The sequence below is a fragment of the Vipera berus genome, assembly GCF_964194415.1.
Source record: "Vipera berus genome assembly, chromosome: 3".
Classification (NCBI taxonomy): domain Eukaryota; kingdom Metazoa; phylum Chordata; class Lepidosauria; order Squamata; family Viperidae; genus Vipera; species Vipera berus.
In genome coordinates, this window is record NC_138204.1 from 145,885,699 (window position 1) to 145,906,638 (window position 20,940).

Here is a 20,940-nt window from a genome sequence, read left to right on the forward strand (position 1 = left end):
GAGCTGAAAGGTCACCTCTTCCCCACCCACCCCCCATGTTAAGAGAGGGAAGCACTAACTGAACTTGACACATCGATTTGCAATGTATACAGAAAATTCCCTTGTTCCCAAGATTTATGGGAAATCCTAATATTCACCGAGTCAAAACTGCAATGCTGAAGGATAAAAAACAGAAGAGTGCATAGATCTGGGGAAGTTGCAGGACACATTTTTAAAACGATTGCAAGCAGAGGAAAAGAACTGACGCATATCGACCTACACATGATAAGCAGGGAAAAGGAGTACAGAATTGACCCTAAGCAAAGCTGTATTTCAAGCCTTCTCTCAAATGGAGATAACTTACAATGGAGACTTTCTGGCCTCAATGGTCTAGAAAAGGGCTTTTCAACCAGTGGTATGGGTACCACCTGTGGTACATTGGCACCTGGCAGGTGGTAAGCGACCATCCTAGAAAAGTGGTAGCAGGGGAGGGGAATGAGCTGAACCGGTGGCAGCACCACACAAGCCTGAGCGAGAGATGGCTGGAGCTGCAGGGGTGTCAGGGCTCAGTGGAAGCACCAGAATCAGCGCCAGGCTCCAGCTGGAGCTGGGCGCTGATTCTTCTGAGTCCAGAAGAAGCGCCGATCAGCTGGAATGTTGCAGCATCTCCAGGGTCTTATGATTTACATTCAGACGCTTGGCAACTGATTCATATTTATGATGGTCACAGTGTCCCAGGGTCATGTGAAGTGACCAAAACCTGCTTCAACCACCCAGCATGGGGGGGGGGATAAAAACCAAACACCCCACCCCCACTCCCGCTGCCAATCCTCAACAAAAATGCTCACAACAATGAAAACCTCGGACAGGAGGAAGAGCGCCGCCGGGCGGGCAGGCAGGTGTCTTGCTCAGCTGTGGCTTGGGGGGCACTTTTTTCAGTGCCACTGTAACTTTGAACAGTCACTAAGCAAACTGTTGTAAATCGAGGACTACCTGTACTTCATCACTTTTTTCCTCTTTTTTTGGTCATCAAGTTTTTGACACCTTGCTAGGTGACTGATGGCACTCGGATGTTGCCATATCCTAAAAATGGTACAATGGATGAAAAGGTTGAAAAGCCCTGTTGTAGAAAGAAAAGTCAGATCACATGGGGTCAATATCAGTAAAGTCTCTACCTTGAAAGGCTTCAAACAGCACTAGAGGCACACGCACACACACACACACACACACACACACACACCAATTTTTCCCCATCCATTTTGTTCAGTGGAAAGACTAAACTAAATTTTCCCCCTCAACAAGCATTTTTTTTCAGCCCCAGAGAGGGAGTGGAAATTATGTGATGACATAACTGAAGAGGACAAGACTCATTTGGGTAGCAGGATTATGTTTAATGAGTCTTCCGTAAAGCTACCATAGCTATTTAGAGTTTAACTCAACAACCAAAAAGGTTTTTTAAAATCATGCCCCTAAAAATAGTCACATATTTTGGTGATCGGGGGGTGGGGGGTGGGTTTGTGGTTTTTTTTTAAACAAATCTGGTTTCCAGCTCACACAGTCTTTAGACAGTATTTCCAAATTTTGAGTTGAATACCTACTTTTGAATACCTACTTTTGAGTTCACAAAATTGAATTCCCTGTTCTTTTAAAAACCAAGCGCCGTTTTTCAATCAACTGTGTTAAGAATGGGTAACACAGTAAATGCATAATTCTCCTGAAGAAACTGTCGGCCAGCCCTGCCCTTATGCAGGATGTTCTATTTTTCTCATTGCTCCCCAATCAGCTAGCATTCCCTGCCATCAAGAACAGCTTTCCTTACTAGTCTGCTTTAGACCTCTTTCCCCTTTCCAGATTTCACTTTTTTCTTTTGTTCTTCCACTTATTTTAACCTGCTGCAGCCTCTCTGTTAATTATCACCTTACGCAAACAGCTCCAATGAAAGAATCCTTATAAATTTATAAAGACTCTTGCAGTTAAAAGATTTTATTGGTGGTATGAGGGCGGGGGGGGGGGGAAAGCTGGCCAGCAGTCTACAGGTAGAAAACAATTTTTACGACTATGCTTGTCAAGGAAGTACAAAATTTGACAAAAAGAAAGGATGGAAAATCCAGTTGGCAGATTCGTTTTGGTCGTTGTTGCTGTTTCACTTGGACACCAGATGAAGGATCAACTCCAATATCCCCCCACCGGTACCATATCCAACCGGTTCTGCTTTGGCATGCCAGAATGAGCAAATATCAGAATGTACCTTTCTTGTCAGTTCTCTTTTAAACAAGACCAAGAAACTGTCACCATTAAAAAAAATAAACAATGACAAGAAAGAAATATGGCATATGGAGTTGGAACTAAACTGTCAATCCTTCTCTCATTGCATGCACTTGCCTCCACACTCTAGCCCATATGTTAGGCAGCTGGTTCCTATGTTCACAGGAGACAAAATAAATTCAGTGTTGTGCCCAACACCCTCTGTAAGCATTTAATGATAAGTCTGCAGGAAGTGGCGAGGTGGTCAGCAAGAGCTGAGGATCTTTGGCATGCTTTGAATTGCTCACTTGTTGCTTACAGAAACATTCTGCATTGACACTGCATCTGTTTAATGTGATTTGCTTATTAGCATGATATGTAGACAGGAATGAAGAAATAATGAGCAGATTGTTCCACTACAGGACATCAGAGTCTCAAAGCATGGTTTCTTGTTGGCTAACTGATTGCAAACTGTCTTTTCCTGTGTGGTAAGAACCAGAATATCTGGTTTGTTTGCAGTTTTCTCACTTATTCCTAGTTGATTTTTGTGCCTTTCAAGCCTTTAACCAATTCACATAGATGCAAGACAAAAGTACCTTAAAATTATTACACTCTAAAAGTCATGTGATTCAACCTTTTAGCAAATGGGCATTATTGAGAACAATTATTCACCACCCAATCCTCTTCAGAATTGCTGGACTATCATTCCTAACCATAAACTGAGACTTGTTACTGATGTAATCTAACACGTCTAAAACATTTGATGCCATAAGCAAGCTGTAGTAACCAACCTTTTCTTCCCCAGACTGTCATTCCTATGATGATAATAAGCAATAGGCACTGGTAATGCAGATGGCATCAATTCCCCACCTATCCATACCATTATGAAAAATAGGAAAAGTATTAGAGAAGGAATAATGTAATGACACAGACAGAAAAGTGAAATAGCTGCATGTAATATTCCTTGCCCCCCTCCCCCTCCCTTGCAAATGATCCACTGACATTCCATATTCTTCATCTATTCAGGGATGAATTTGAAGACAAAGGGAGTATAATCTACTGTAATTAGGAATATCAAATTTATGAATCAAAGCATGCTGACTTGGGGCAATGTTCTTTAAGCACATGCAAATCAGCACATTTTAACCAAACAGACCTGCACCTAGTATTTAAAGCTGGATTTTTAAAAAGTGGTGGAGAAATGCAAACCACAAAAATTATGCTTATGCTATATGAATAAAGTATTGAAAAGGAAAGCTCTCAAGCACAGCACACAATCTAAGAAATTCTAACTGTACCAAAAACTGGGATAACCCTAATAAAGGAAGTGCCAAAGTAATCATAAACCATACTTGGCATACTTGTATATTTCACACTAAATATAGTTTTGGTGGTAAAGTAGGATCAGTGTAGTGTAATACTAAAGGTATTACATTATAGAATATCCAGAATATTCAAATCACAATCTGATGACCCCTATCAGGTTGGCCAGCCGCTCTCTGACCCCATGAACATACACACACATCACTAGGAAAGGCTGATATAAAGTATATAAAAACAGTCAGAATAGTAAATAAATTGGAGCATCAGTTGTAAATATGTTCAGAGTACTGATGGTAACTGGTGAACAATATATAACTGGTGAACAATATAACCTTTTTAAAAAAGTTTTCTTTAAATGAGGTCAAATGAAAAGCCATGATGAGAATGAGTTTCTGAGAGGGGAAAAATGATCACCCACCCCCCACACACATACACATACACATACACACACACACACACACACACACACACACATACACAAAAAAACCACCTTGTCAAGCAAAACATGCTACCCTTAGAATAGGAATTTAAACTAGCTGGATTTGGTTGTCTATTTGAAAAGTATCAGAGGATATTTGTGCATCTTTACTAGTGTGCTCAGCTTCTCATCTGAATTCAGCACCAGACCTGCAAGCTTATCTCTACAACCTTGAAAACTGTAAACTGACATTCTTAGGATTCTGATGAGAAGAGTTGAAAGGAACACAAACTGCTTGCGGCTATTCACATGCTCTGTGCTTAGTTTAGTGCACCCATTCAAACGCCAAAATTACTTCATTTTTATTTCATGTCTGGCTTTTCCATTTCTGCCTTCTCTGAAGCCACTTTAGCAGATGCCACACCATTACTCACTTGCAAATAATCAATATTCAGATGTAAGATCAAAGATGCAGCGTGGGCCAGAATGGAGCAATTTTGGAAAAAAAATTTTTAAAAAGTAGTTTACTGTTAAAGGTGCAAGGAAAAGCTCGTGCTGAAGTAACAAAAGGCCGGTCCATGCATGCTACGATATCTCATGATGTAACACCACTCCCTTAGTGCATATGGTTTTCTACGTGCAAACAGATTTTCCCCACCTCTCAGATCAAATATGAAACACAAGGTTCTGAGGAAATTCCTGTTATCAGATCAGTTGATTTTCTCAGTATTTCAAGAAGTTAAAAGATTCAAGTAACCAACAAGTGAAAGATATCAGACATCAAACGTAGGAATCTTTGAAAGGAAGTTGTAAGTCCAGGAATTTCTCTATACAGGTGGTCCTCGACTTACGACCACAATTGTGCCCAAAGCTTATGTTGGTAAGAGACATTTGTTAAGTGAGTTTTGCCCCATTTTACGACCTTTCTTGCCACAGGTGTTAAGTGAGTCGTTGCAGTTGTTAAATTAGGTAACATGGCTGTTCAGTGAATCTGGCTTCCTCATTAAGTTTGTCTTTCAGAAGGTTGCAGAAAGGGGATCACGTGATCCCCAGACCCTGCAACCATTGTAAATATGAGTCAGTTGCCAAGCATCTGAATTTTGATCACATGACCATGGGGATGGCCGTGTGCCATAAGTGTGAAAAAACGGTCTTAAGTCACTTTTTTAAATGCAGTTGTAACTTTGGGCAGTCACTAAGTGAACTGTTGTAAGTTGAGGACTACCTGTACAAAACCAAGAAAGAAGCCTATAAGCAAAATCTTCTCCAAGGATAAAACTATTTGCATCCAATATAATGATGGCTAGCATAAGGCTATCATCATCATCATCATCATCATCCATCTGCTTGTACCCAACTCTGAAAAAAGAACAGCTGCCAAAATGCTTAATATTGGCAGCAGCATTCCTTCAGCTCTCTAATAACTTTCCCCACTTTCAAATTTCTGGCTAGGAAATTACACTGCATGTTTTGACCTAGGAGGAAGATCTAGAAGAAATAGTTGAACTTCACATGAGCACAGTTCATAGCGGAATAAAAAATCTCTGCTATTCACCAGACTGAGGGGTTTTAATTATTTATTAATGGGGTTTTAGTTTAAATTCAAGGATTTAGTTTAATCTTAGTTTTAATCGATTTTAACTTTGTATGTCATGTATTTTTAATTTTTCCCTGTAAACCGCCCTGAGTCCTACGGGAATAGGGCGGTATACAAGTTTAAATAATAAATAAATAAATAAATAAATAAATAAATAAATAAATAAATAAATAAATAAATAAATAAATAAATAAATAAATAAATAAGGCAGCCATTTTTTTTCAGGCTAGTTGTAAGAGGCTGGAAAAAAGATGTGGCTGCTATAAACAGCTGACCTATTATAATTAGAGAAGGCACATCTTGTTCTCAGGTTTCTTCGGTAACCTGGGGAAAGTCACCAGCTGCTTTCATAAATAGAGAGGTGCTGGTGTTTATAGAAAGATCAAAACATTACTTGCAAATCACTTTCAAAGTGTGCACAGCCTTACTCCGCAGCTTTTCCTCCAATTCCAGCACAGTCAAACCATGATCAGATTAAAAGATTTCATGATGATCAAATAAAAATTCTGTAAAAATACCAAAGCAAGCAGGAATGAGATAGAAAAATCAATATTGTCTGTTACAGATAAGGCAACAAGGTCCTTCACTTCCGGGCCTACTCCTCCCTATGAAGCCTGAAACAAATCTCTAAAAACTAAGTACTCCAAAGCAAAGAGACCATTCATTTAATAAGACGTAAGAGGAAGAAAAAAAAAGGATAGTCAAGCAATATGAAAAGAGATGAAATAGCCGTGCATCTGCCAACCTACAGTGTGATAAGAATGACGTGTGAAACATACAGTAACCCCTATTAAATGCTAATCTGTTCAAGCTCAGTTCTGAAGAATTGATGTAATAAGCAAAATTAAATTCTTGGAAGCAGGATGGCAACGCTGAGTAATTCAACAGAAACCCAAGAGCAGAATGCACAAGGAAATTCCTCTGTGGAAATGGAAAGGGAGCAACCCAAGAACATATTTTAATTATTGGGTTATTCCCACTCGCTGCAGTGCAGCAGGCTACAGGAAAAAAAAAACTTCACAGTAGGCTGTGACCCTCATTATATTATGTTCAATATTAAGAGAGAAATCCAGTTGAAAAAGATGAGCAACATTGTGTATCTACTGTATATCTACTGTTAGCAATACTGTCTTCAGAACATACATTGTATGTAAAGAAGGACTAAGGCTTATTTCTTTGGAAGAAATCTACAACCAACAAACTGGTTCAATATTGCCGCACTTTATTAAAATGCATGTTAAAAACCTGCATCTACAACCTCACTCATACCATTGTAGATTGGCAGAGTCTTTGCAAATGGACCTGCTAAGCCACCAACCACAAGACCTGCAACAAGAAAGAATTCCTGCTAGTCAAGAGAAGAAAACTGAGATGATCCAGTTTCCTTCCCCACTGCAAAACCTGAGTGATTTTTGAAAAGCATTTTTTTCTAAGGAAAACCCAATGTAATAAACCAATATCTTTAGCCACGGTTGATGCAGTTATGTTAGATGCATGCAGTGTTGTATATTTTACCCTGGCCAAGAGTCAGTAATTCCCAGAAGGACCTCACTCTGCTACTTGCAGAATTAACAGACTTTCATGCCTTCTCATTAAAGGCCTGTTAATGTACAGGCAAGGCCTCTGGGACAATTTAATGTAGCATCATGATGGAAAGATACCCCACTGCATATCAGAGCAAGATAACCTATAGCACAGCGGCCCCCAAACTTTGTGGGTTTGGTGGCTTGGGGGGGAGGGGAGAAGGAAACTGGGCTGCACAAGTGGCAGATTGGCACGCACACACATATGCGCGCAACTCAACTTGTGCAAATTAAGCTGCATGCTCGTGTGCATGCACAACAGCCTGCCACTGGAGCAAGTTGATCTGCATTTTTACGTGCTTTCAGACTGCTAGGTTGGCAGAAGCTGGGACGAGTAACAGGCGCTCACTCTGCTACGCGGCACTCGGGGCCCGCCAAACTGCCAATCTTCTGATCGGCAAGCTCAGCGTCCTAACCCACTGAGCCACCGCGTCCCTACACCACATAAAAATACCCAATGACAAAACCACATTTTTAGGATTTTTGTAAGGCCCTGAAAACAATGACTTATGAACGATTTTCGTACTTATGATTGTCATAGCATCTCCATGGTCCCACGATCATAATTCAGGCACTTGGCAATTAGTATGTATTTATCACGATTGCAATGTCCTGGGGTCATAGGATCACCATTGGTAACCTTCCCAGCTGGCTTCCGACAAGCAAAGTGAATGGGGGAAGCCAAATTTGCTTAATGACTGCCTGATTCAATTAACAACTGCAGTGATTCGCTTAACAACTGTGACCAAAAAAACATTGTAAAATGGGGCAAAACTCCATTGGGAAATCTGGGACTCAACTGTGGTCATAATTTGAGGATTACCTATATTCCATCATGAAACCAATTTTGTTTACCTTGCAACTACTGCTTGCCTTGTGATGCCTATTTTTTACCCCAGCACGTTGTATAGCCCTTTTCTTCTTCCAGCACACACTAAAGCTTTCTCTCCAATCAAATGGTATATTAATCTGAACAGGATGGTCCCACTTTGCAACATAGGGTGATTTTTAAAATGTTGGGAGAGTTAAGTGCCTTAAATAAGAAAAGGTCACTCGTTCATCCCAGCAGAAACTCAGAAGAATTCTTTTGAACTGGAAAGAGAGTTCTCAGAATTAAGATTAGAAGGTTTCTTGCTTCATTTCTTTCAAACAAGAACAGCTTATTATTTTACCTATCAAAAAGAAAATACGAATCACAACTGTAAACTCATAACAATAGGGAAGTTAATGAAGGCGTGAAGCAGAAGTATCTAATTTTGTATTGTTGAAAAACTGCAGGCACAGGGATCAGATTGAAAAGTACTCTGAACTAGGGCGTACACATAACCAATGAATAGGCAGTCCTCGGGTTACGACAGCAATTGGGACTGGGATTACCATCGCTAAGTGATGTACTGTAAAGTGTGCTGTCATGTGACTGCATTGCTTAGCAACGGCAATCCCTGCAGCACCAGTTGCCATGGTAATCCCAGGATGTACAGGTCATTAAGGAGGAAGAGGTGAGAGATAAGGTTGCTGTGAGGGAGGAGAATGAGGAGGTGAAGGGGAGGTTTGGAGTGGGCAAACGCAGGACTGAAGAGGCTGGTGTGAATTGAGGAAAGGCCCGGGAGGGCTGCGGGCTGGGAAAAAAAGTGGGGAATGACTTGTGACCTTCCTTGGTGGCTTCCCCATTGATTTTCCTTGTTGGAAGCCAGCAGGGAAGATCTCAGATCCCAGGAAGATCCCAGCAATGTTATAATAATGAGCCAGGCTCTCAAGCACCCAGTCTGTGATCACATAAGTGCAGGGGTGCTGCAATGGCCAAAACCTGGGAGGACTGGTCATTCGGTCCATATTTTCAGCACCACTGTGTAGAACAGGTGGGCATAAATTGGGGATTATCTGTAATCCTAACATGTAGTACTTGTCACTCTTAGCAGATGAAATGCAAAAAAATTAACACCATCCCTGGTTACTTCCTGAGAAAAAAGAAGCACAGGTAGTCGTTGGCCTACAACTACAATTGACCCCAAAGTTTATGTTGCTAAGTGACAGCTAAGTGAGTTTTGCCCCCATTTTACAACCTTTCCTGCCACAACTATTGAGTGAATCATGCCGTTGTTAAGTTAGTAACACGGTCGTTGAGTGAATCCGGCTTCCCCATTGTCTTTGCTAGTCAGAAGGTCGCAAAAGTTGATGACGTGACTCTGGGACAGTACAACCGTCATAAACACGAGTCAGCTGCCAGGTGCCTGAATTCTGATCATGTGAACCTGGGGATGCTGCAAAGATTGTAAATGTAAAAAACGGTCACTTTTTTCACTGCCATTGTCACTTTGAACAGTCACTAAATGAAGTGTTGTAAGTCGAGGACTATGTATATCGTCAGAAAAAGTATATTCAATCTGTAAACCAGAGGGGGGTCCAACCTTGGCAACTTTAAAACTTGTGGACTTCAATTCCCAGAATTCCCCAGCCAGCCCTCCTGTGGAGATGAAGTCCACAAGTCTTAAACTTGCCAATCTGATCCCTATGCATATAAGTTTTTAACTTGCCTGCTGTAAATCAATCAGTTCCAAGCTGGAACTGAAACTGGAGGAAAAAGATAACTCTGAAAAGTGCACGTGAAGATGCTATAAAATGCCACTTAGGAAATGTAATTTCAAGATGTTTCCTTAAAAGTGCACCAAGGCAAACAGACTACTCCAGATATAATTCAACTGTGGTAAGAACATCTTGAAAAGGCCCCACCTTTTCCCAGTGGAGAGACCTTCTGCCATTCGTTTTTGACTAAGGAAGAAAATGCATCCTGGGTTGTTAAAAAAAAAAAAGCTAGCTTTTGCCAATGGACATCGTCTGTAAATTTGCATTCTGAACCTGATGGATACTGTAGGGAACAAGCCCTCCAAGGCTTAACAGAAGGGGGTGGGGGGGTGAAAGTTCAACCTACATCTCAGTAAATTAGAAATGTGAAAGAACCCCAGTAAATAATCAGGGTAGGAAATCGAAAGGGTAACTGCATTCTCATCTTTAAGCCACGTCTTTTATTTAGCAGGTATCTAAGAGATGGTCACACAGAGATGGGAAAAGCAACACGGGGGAAACGGTTTTTAACCTACATACTACTCACAATCCACATTTGCCTAAACAGGAATCATTGCCTTGCAGAAAATTGCATAATTCCTCCCATACAATCAAGAAATGCATAGTGCAATGGACACCTAAGTTCCAACGTGAATGGCCTGCTATGTCAAGCAAGTTGCCAAGCACTTCAAGAACCTGTTTGGCCAGGCTTGCTTCAGGGATCAAATATAAATATTTTGAGTTACGTGAATCTGCCGCCCTGCAAAGGAGAAGCACGCTCAAGTGTTGCCAACATAAATTTCATACATGCTGTCTCTTGAGCTACATTGCTTGTTACTCGTCAACAGCACTGCCTCCCTTGAATCTCTTAAGCCTTTCAGTTCATTTCAACAGAGCTAAAACAGAAGTAGGAGGACATTCGCTGAAATGCTTTGTCAAGCTAGAATTTGTTAGATGTAATCAGAGAACAAGTATTATTTTGCAGGTTTTTAATCTCCCTTTACTAAGGTGAGCTATAGCAAATCAGTTAAGCGCCCTTTAAACAATTTTTTAAAAAAAGAATTAAAGACTAGCAAATAAAGAGGTTTTTAAGCATCTCAAATGAGGGGAAATTAACTGCCAAGGACGATTAGAGAGAAGAGATAGATGGACTGCCTTTAAGAGGATATTCCAGGACTGTGCAGCCAATCTGAAAAAAGATCCTATCACTGGCATTCATCAATGTAACTGTTCTCACAACCCAGCTAAAGAATAGAGCTTAGGATGCTTATTTTAAGGCAAAGACAAATATATGGAGGTGTATCACTTCTACTGAGAACTTGGTTCAAAATCATTTAGGGCTTTAAACTAGTATGTTAAATTCGAATAGCTGCAGCATTGCCATTTGTTTTCTGCATGAGTACACAAGACCCAAAGGGTGACCTAAGGCAGCTTTAGAAAAGACAAGACAAATTTGTCAACAATAGTTATTAGTCTTGTGAAGCTGAACAGAATGTCCTTGTGAAGAGCAGTACAACTCTGATTATCAGGTAACTGGACAAACAGAAGATACTTCTGCCTTAGTTGGCTGACCATCACGGGAGGGGGGGGAAGCTGAATTTGATAGGAGTCTTACTCTAATTCAAAAGTGCCTGCTTATGCTTTCTTAGCAGAAAGATGTCAGGTTTTGTACCTTGGGAAATATGTGCATCTCGTAGTTTCTAGGCACTATTTATGTACAGTTGCATTTGAAAACAAGTCAGCAAAGTATGGAAAAAAGAAATACCAGTGTCTGTGCATATACACCCTGGTCGGTATCTCTTTACTCTCCTACCATTGGGCAGGAGATATAGGAGTATAGCCAGCCATACCAACAGGCTGAAGAACAGCTTTTATCCATGGGCTGTTAGGCTCTTGAAAGGGAAATAATTTTATAATTTTATGTATGACTGACTTGCGAGGCCGGTGTGTTGTGCAATTAGCTCACATGGTGTAACAAGATGGTGGGTTTGTTGCCACTGTGAGCTGTGGTGGTGGGGGGCATGAAGGGAGGCTCAGCCAATCTCAATGTATACATGGTTGTACTTTGACAATAAAATTATTTCATTTCATATACACAAAGTTTTGCATATTCCTTCACCAAACCATGTTCCTCTACAGCAGTATTTTTTTAAAATTTGGCAACTCTAAGATGTGTAGACTTCAACTCCCAGAATTCTCCAGCCAGGAGTCCCACATCTTCAACTTTGAAAAACACCGCTCTAGAGCCAGAGATTCCAAACTTGGCAACTTTAAGACTTGTGGATTTCAACTCCCAGAATTCCCCAGCCAACACAAGTCTTAAAGTTGACAAGTTTGAAGACCCCTGCTCTAGAGGAAGCAGATTAATGAGCAGGTTAATCTTCTTTTTAGCCAACAACTGTGCAATGGAGACTTCAGTAGGCTTTGCCCTACTGCACAATGCTAACACAACGCGTGCTACAAAAATTCACTTGTAAAAGTATCTTCAATTCTAAAATCGCTGTTAAAAAAATATCAAATTTTGAATTTGATATCTGTTATATACTATAAAATGAAGAATCTTGCAACACTTTCATTTCTGTTGTATACTGCCTGTAAAAATTGTGTTTTTGAAGCTTACCTTTCATGAGAGGCCCAAGACATACTGTAGTATTAATATATAGACCACACAAGCGGTTAGCAGTTTATGAGATTCCTTATTTAAACCCCACTTTTACGCAAAGCTACCATTAGCTATAACAAGACAAACCAATAAGGATCTCTGTTGTAACAAACCAGGCATCCCATCCACAGGCAAATATTTTATGCAGCAGCAAGAAAGTTATAGCTACTTTTTGCACTTAAAATTAAGCTTGTCCTACTTAATTGCTTGCTTTTGCTTGCTTTACACTGTGCTGCCTTGATCTTAAAGCAAAGCTTATCAATGTGTGATGCAACAAGGGAGTTGTTTTTGAGCCAGCTTGTCACACAACCTTATGTTGATTTGGGGGGGGATGGCCAAGGGCACCCAGTTGATTTCCATGCCTCAAGGGTAGATTAGAACCTGGGTTTTCTTGCTTCTAATCCACCATTTTAACTACTACACAACACTGTCTTCTGGTTTTAAAGTGGGGGTGTCAACGTTTTGGCCAAAGGACTAGATACAGAGGAATATGAATCCTCACACTCAACACAGACTTGATATTAAATAGAAGATATTATGATCTAATTAGCAAAACCAGGGCTTTATTAAAATGCTTGGTTCTACGCTGGCTGTTTGGGAAAATGAAAACATATTACTTCCATTCTTTCTACCATAATGGAAAAAAATCACATTGAAAAGATACAGTCTGTTAAGCATGTTGTTTCTTTTCTCAACTATTATCTTTTCTTTATATAGTGGCCCTTTTAAAGGAACAAATTACCTGATGGCTGTAATCTCTCAGCTACGTAGTTTACAGAATGCATATTAGATTAAGTGAATCAGTAAATCAGAATGGAATTGTCCCTGACAATAACCTTATAAGTTTATTTAGAAGTGGTTTGAAAATCTTGGCACTGTCTCCCTCCCTCACTTTTGGGTTGTCACAAAAAGAAAACGTTAATATGCTCAAAACATAAATTTATGCCAGGTAATCCTCGATTTACAGCCACAATTGAGGCCCAAATTTCTGTTGCTAAACAAGATGGTTGTTAAGTGAATTTTGGCCCCTTTTACGACATGTCTTGCCACAGTTAAGTGTTTCACTGAAGTTGTTAAGGGAGTAACACGGTTGTGAAGTGAATCTGGCTTCCCCATTGACTTTGCTTGTTAGAAGGTTGTAAAAAGTGGTCACATGATCCAGACACTGACACATGCCCATTGCCAAGCATATGAATTTTGATCACGAGACTGTGGGTATGCGGCAACAGTCGTAAATGTGAAGAACAGCCATAAACCATTTTTTAAAGTGCCGTTGTAACTACAGTCTCTAAATGAATGGTTGTAAGTCAAGGACTACCTGTGTTGAAAGATGAAATGAATGAATTCCTTCATTATGGTACATTTGTTTTCTACCTATCAAGCATTAATGATATTAGGAAGAATGTTGATAGATAAAACTGATCAGGGCAACTAATATTCCACTGTGGAGGGTTATTTCAAGTATTTCTGAGTCTTTGGCAAAGATTCTTATGTTCAGCAGTATTCACAACATTGTTTAAGAAGCTCAGGCTGGACCAGAATTTTGGGACAGAAATAAAGGCAAATCTACACTGAGAAATGGCCTCCAATGTTTCCATTTGTTCAGGAAGTGTGTGTGTGTGTGTGTGTGTGTGTGTGTGTGTGTGTGTGTGTGTGTACACAAGATGTTTAAGTTCTATCTTCCAATAAGCTGTTCCAACAAGAGGACATACTAAAGGAATTGATCATGCACTGGAAGGAATGGCTGTCAGATGATCATACATGCTAAAAAGAGAAACACTGGATTATAGCCCTGGAAAGGAATAGGATATATGCTGTAAACAATATTCCAAACATACACATTGATCACCCCTTTTGCACGCTGTCATCTCACCTGTGCATGTTTCCATTGGTGGTGAACGACTGATCACATACTGAGCATTTATAAGGCCTCTCCCCAGAATGCACTAGCATGTGGCGATCGAGGGAGCTTGCAGAGCTCAAAGACTTTCCACAGATGCTGCAGGAATGGTCTGTTCCTCCAGTGTCAGTGTTATGCTAAAGGAAGCAACAGATTTTTCTTTTGAGTTCTTCCTGTTCAGGGTCAAGGACGTACTAGTCAATTGCAACCATCATCATTCTAAGAAGGTTCAATATAACAGAACTCAAGTTAGCATAATATAATCATTCCAGTTATGACTCAGCCTAAAAATAGAATACATTGCAGGAAGCAGGGAGGGGGGGAAAAGGCAAAAATTGGGGAAATATATATACTTTTTTTAAAAAAACAACAACAAACCAACATCTTAAATTGATCACCGTATAAAAGCATTGATAACAGCTTTTGCTCCTCTCTGGAATGTTGCATAAAGACAACTCATTTTTGTACCGAGCCATGAAAGATTCAGAAAAGTTACTGAGATGAGGACCAAAAGGAAATAGAATGAACTGTACCACATGCTTATATGGAATGCATCTCACAGCCTTGAAAAATGAGGTCTACGAGCCAATTCAAACTCTGTGGGTTCATTCACATTAAAGTCTTGAGAGTACATCAGAGATATAACTGGTCTTAAATGCACCATTTTGGACCGGGTTTCCCTGGTATGGCCATCACAAATTGTAGATGGTTCCTACTCATCCCCCAGAAATTGCCAAGGAAAGAGGCCACTATTTTATCACACAGTTTACGGCAGATCCATATAAAAATACTAATTCACATGAAAAAAATAATTCTGTACATACATGTGTATCCACATGCATACATTTGTCCCAGTTGGGCCAGCAGACTCCCAAAAGGTCATTTCCTACAGCTGTTTAAAGAAGCAGCTTAAAATACAGAACAGATTCCCATCTAGACTTCTTTAAACACTCCCAGGCAATACAATGTCTTCTAATGGGATCTATTTTGCTATTCAACAACAGGAACTCCTGAAACGATTGTTTTTAATCCTTCATGCTATTACGATAAATTCATCTTCTTTGTTATGGAGTTATGGGAAGATTATTAACCTCCTACCATGTCCCAGCCCAATTTTTCTTTTCTTTCTTCTAACTCATTTTTGCTTCTGGCTCATAGAAGTTAGCTAAATCATTTGATCTGTAGACCTAAAACACTTCTTGTCCAGTGTATCTTAATTTCCCCTTCCCCCCAAAAAAATGTAGGCAGAAAAATAATATGTACACTTATGCACAAATGGCAAAGCACAGTATTGTCTGTTTTAAAGCTGGGGAAATGCTGAGTATTTTGAAGTGATCAAAAATTTACAAAAACTGGATTCCTCTACGAGTAACTGCCCACACGTTTCAGTATACCATAACAGGGAGGCAAAAAAGCAAAAAATATAACTTGGTTGTGACTGCCTGCTGGGAGCTTTGGCAATACAGGAAGTCCTTGACTTACGACCATAACTGAGCCCAAAATTTCTGTTGTTAAATGAGATGTTTGTTAAGTGAGTTTTGCCCCATTTTATGACCTTTCTTGCCAGAGCTGTTAAGATGAATCAGGGCAGTTGGTAAGTTAGTAACCCAATTGTTAAATAAATCTGGCTTCCCCATTGACTTTGCTTGTCAAAAGGTCGCAAAAGGGGATCACATGACCCCGGGACGCTTCAACCAACATTTTTTTTAAGCCCATTTATATCCCACCCTTCTCCGAAGACTCAGGGCGGCTTACAATTTAAAGCACAAATCAATGTGCTTAGCAGTAGCCTTCATTCTATGTATATGCCTGCTTATTAGGGCTTTCGCCCCCCCCCCCAGCGTCATTATTACAAAGTCAGCTTATTGCCCCCAACAATCTGGGTCCTCATTAATATGAACCAGTTGCCAAGCATCTGAATTTTGATCACATGAGCTTGGGGGTGCTGCAAAGGTCATAATTGTGAAAAACAGTCCTAAGTCACTTTTTTTTCCGTGCTGTTGTAACTTTGAACAGTCACTAAATGATCTGCTGTAAGCCGAGGACTACCTGTATAGCAGCCAATGCCCAAGGAATTGGGGTGTTTTGAAATAAAGCAAAAGGCTATGGTTGCTGTGTCAATGCATTCCCCTAAATCATGGGAAGATTTTAAATACGGTAGATCCAAGCACACATATCCCTGAATACCAAACAAGTAAATTTCAGCCCAACCCTAGTTGAAACTACAGTAGTTTTCTGAAATTTCTGATCTGGCATCAATAGAGAAAAGGGGGGGGAGAGAATGAAGCAATAGCAACAAAGGGACAAAGACTATGAAGCATAGTTATCTTTAAAATAAAAATGGTTCACAGCTGGAAGAGGGAGAGGCTTCGAGATACACGTTGACAGCCAACACAATTTTGGGCTTTGCACGGAGAAACTAGTATATGTAACTATAAATTTATTGGCAGATCTCCAGATTAAAAATATTATGTTGTAAAATTACCAACTTACCTGACGAATATGCATAGTCAGCTGATGTTGGGTAGTGCAAATCTTTTCACACAGAGGGCAGGTGTAGGAAGACTTGTCATCTTTTGTTTCCTATTTTTTTTAAAATATATATATATATACGTTTTAATAATGTTAATTAAAAGCCAAGTAATCACTCATTGTATACATTTACAAAGAAAACATTACAGTGACGTAACAATTATACTCCCTCATAATCATACAGAGTGAATTCTTGCAGGGGGAAGCTATTATAGAAGAGGCATTTTTAATAATAATAATAATAATAAAAATAACAATTTGGAATTCTGAGTCAAAATCAAAGAAAAAAGATGATTCTTTCAACCCAGTGTGTGGAAAGAGCCCCACCATAATATCTAAAACTATGGAAGTGACTTGACCAACCAGATTATAAAAAGCTATGAAGGTGGAACACAAGACTTGCACACTTTTATTCCTCAACACGGATCCCAAAAGATCATTATAATTAGCTGCAGTGCTTTTTTTGTAAAAGAAAAAGGTGCCGGAACTCACACATGTCATACAACCCACCTTGCCTACCCTACAAGGTTCCATCCAAAAAAGGTGCCGGAACTCCGTTCTGAGCGTTCTATGAGAAAAAAAGCCCTGATTAGCTGTCCTATAGAAAAAAACTTCCTGGAAGTTTTTCTGCCTTGTCTCTTCAGTAGTAACCAGGAACAATCTACACAGATTTTCAGCTGGATTCTTCTCTTCCTCCCCACAGAGTCATTGCCAACTTTTATCCCGATCATACAAATGTATAGTACCTTTGTGGCAAAATAATATTTATTGTAATTTTTTTTAATCTTGCTTGCAAAGTCACTTTAGAGGATCTTTACCTTAAAAGAGACTATAAATAAAGGTAATAGCAATAAGAAAGGCCTAGAGTTTCAAATATTAAAGTATTAATAGTCTTAGCCTTCATGTGGCTGTCTAATCAGGGTCACCAACACAGAGCCCGGGAAAGCAACTGTGCCTACCGACATCTCCCTTAACGATTGCCAGGCTCCATACCTCATCTGATGCTTCATATTTTGAATATATCTATTTTAAATTAAAACAAGTGAAATATGACATATTGCAAAGAAAACCTGTATCACCATTACTTGCAGGAATGTCCCTGGGCCCGGAAACTTTCTCCAAAAATAAAAATGATGGAGAGCTGTAGTTCTCTGGCTTTGCTTGGAAGCTTGCTTAGCTTCTCAGAAAATGAAACATCCATAGTGGAGGCAGGAGCGCGAAGAAGGGGTCAGAGGAAGCAAAAGGGAGATTATATCCCTCATGCTCCCCACTCCCTGAATTAACTAGTTCAGGGGTAGGCAACCTCGGCTCTTTTATGACTCATGGACTTCAACTCCCAGAATTCCTGACTCAGGAATTCTGGGAGTTGAAGTCCCTGAGTCATAAAAGAGCCGAGGTTGCCTACCCCTGAACTAGCTCCTTGCTATCTTTCTGTGAGAGCACCCACAACATGCACCCAAAATTCACACCCAGGTAGGGGGGGGAAAAGGAATTTTTTTTTAAACGTACACTGGAAATTTTCGCAGCATCTTGATATTACAAAATTTACAATGTAAACCACCTACTGCAGGAAAGGAACCTTTCCTTCTATCTATCTCAAATCACCCATCATTACATTTATTTGAAGACTCTGGATTCTAGCCTCATGAAGTATTTCCAGATCAAATATAATATCCTATCTCAGGACTTCTTTAGGTTATATCCCTTCTATAGATTTCCTAGAACCCAGGGCTTTTTTTCTCATAGAATGCTCAGAAGTGAGTTCCGGCACCTTTTTTGAATGGAACCTTGTAGGGTAGGCAAGGCGGGTTGTATGACATGTGTGAGTTCCGGCACCTTTTTCTTTTACAAAAAAAGCACTGCTAGAACCTATTTAAGTACTATGATATCCCCCAGTTTCCCCATCTGCAATACAGAAATCACCCCAAACTGAAAACCATAGAGAGAAAAGGAATCACTGTATATACTGTAAACCTTAAGAACAGATCAAGTTATATATAAGGATATGGGATTCAGAAACACCAAAAGAAAGATACAGTAATACATCATAAGGGGGGGGATTAGCAAGTTTATAACTAATCCATTTTTTAGTTTTACCGATTACAATTTGACCACGATGCTTGCATTAAACATGAGACACTTCTTTAAAAAAAATTTTTTAAAAAGACCCATAAGCCAAATGTTTATGAAGATTCTCAATCATCCAGCTAATGGTTCAAAAAGAAGCTTCTTGAGAAGCAAAATGTTTTCAAATAAAAGAAAAAAGGAAAAGGAAAAGGAAAGTCCAGTTGCCTTTTGCAAAAAGCACTTTGGGAACCAGAGGCTGTTCAATTAAAAAAAAGTTCCCCGCACATGTGTGCTAGCCGTTTCCGACTCTAGGGCCCGGTGCTCATCTCCGTTTCAAAGCCGAAGAGCCAGCGCTTGTCCGAGGACGTCTCCATGGTCATGTGGCCGGCATGACTAGACGCCAAAGGCGCACGGAACGCTGTTACCTTCCCACCGTAGTGGTCCCTATTTTTCTACTTGCATTTTTACGTGCTTTCGAACTGCTAGGTTGGCAGAAGCTGGGATGAGTAACAGGCGCTCACTCTGTTACGCGGCACTCGGGATTCGACCCGCCAAACTGCCGACCTTCTGATTAGAATCAGCAAATATATGTTTGCATCATTTCTGCATAGCAAAGAACTGTAGCAGCCTCACCAACGCTCAGCTGCAGAGAAGTCCCAAGGAGAATTAGCCAACTGCTTCATTTTACTTTCTGTTACTGTTACAGAAATACTGTTATTTACTGCCGCATCCCCCCCCCCCGCCCCCAAGACAATCCTGAATCAGAGTTGAAAAATAAAAAGAAACCTTCAACTAGTCCTGCTGTTTTGGGGGAAGAAGCAAAGAAAAAAGCTAGGGAACAGAATGATTCCTGATTAGTTATAGGTACGATGGGCACTGCTCAAGAAACCAAAAGAATTTGTCTCTATGCAGAACATCCTGATTCATTCATTGGTATTTTTCAAAATGCCTTTAGGATATTGAATCAGATACCAACATTTCTGTCAAAGGACAGACTGGAAACAAGTTAATCATTTTCTCTTGCCCAACTATTTGAAAGAGTCAATATAATTATCCACTATTCTATCATACACAGCACATCCAGTTTTACATTAACTTTTCCAAGTTCTGTCCACACTTTATAAAAAAAAAAGTCTAACGCTGTCTCCTGCATTCTAAAATGAGCTGTCCAATCCTTCCTAATATATTATGAAAAAAATACTGCAGTCATTTTAGTAGAATGTAATACGAAATAATTTAAATCTGCTCCACATTTATCTGTGCATGCAAATTTCCACGAGTTTTAAATCCCTCCAAATACTTGGGGCATTTTTATTAATTATTCTCCCGCTGCCTCTAAAACTTTTTGATTGTTGTTATTGATCAGTCAGATGTTTAGACTGGATTTGGCATTTTTATTCACCAATCAGGTCCTTTCCAACGACCGGAGATAGGCAGGTACTGTTCTTTGGGTTAAAGGTATTGTTGCAGGATGTAAGTTGTTCCAAGTAAAGCTGCCCTTTGCAATTGACTGACAGTAATTTTGTCAATGTTGTAGGTGTTCAAGGGATGCTCCAGATGTTTTGGGATTGCATCCAAGATTGCACCTATTACTATTGGTTCTGTCTTTGCTTTCTTTTGCCACTGGTGTCATACTTCTATTTGCAGATCATTGTATTTCATAATTTTTTTCCAGCTCTCCTATTCTGCTGGCTCCAAGTATTGCCATATCTACTATCCAGACTTTTTTGCCTTTCTTATCAAAAGTTGTTAAGTCTGGAGTATTACATAGCAGGTGACCCTCTGTTTGAATTCTAGAACATTTTAGCTTTTTTTATTTTACTTTTTCTGTCTATTTTGTGGTCCCACCAAGTGCTTGCGAGGCAAATGGTATTTCTTGCAGATATTCCAATGCACCATTGTTGTTATTTCATGATGCCACAAGTTGTAGTCTGTGCAATCTTCTTGCAGTAGCTAACTAGGTGGTCCACTGTTTCTTCAGTTTCTTTGCAGAAGTGGCATTTGCTGTCTGTTTCTGTTGTCTCAACCCTGGCTTTATATGCATTTGTTCTTAAGCCTTGGTCTTGTGCAGCC

At 39.8% G+C, this 20,940-nt stretch overlaps 1 protein-coding gene across 1 annotated transcript in view; it reads right to left on the minus strand.

The window, feature by feature from the left end:
• RREB1 (ras responsive element binding protein 1) overlaps window positions 1-20,940 on the minus strand; it is a 164,572-nt gene that overhangs the window by 51,031 nt on the left and 92,601 nt on the right. Inside the window, exons 6-7 of the mRNA XM_081324205.1 lie at window positions 16,762-16,851; window positions 14,242-14,405 (exon numbers count right to left, since the gene is read on the minus strand). Coding sequence (XP_081180331.1) covers window positions 14,242-14,405; window positions 16,762-16,851 — 254 coding nt within the window. The remainder of the gene's footprint in view (window positions 1-14,241; window positions 14,406-16,761; window positions 16,852-20,940) is intronic.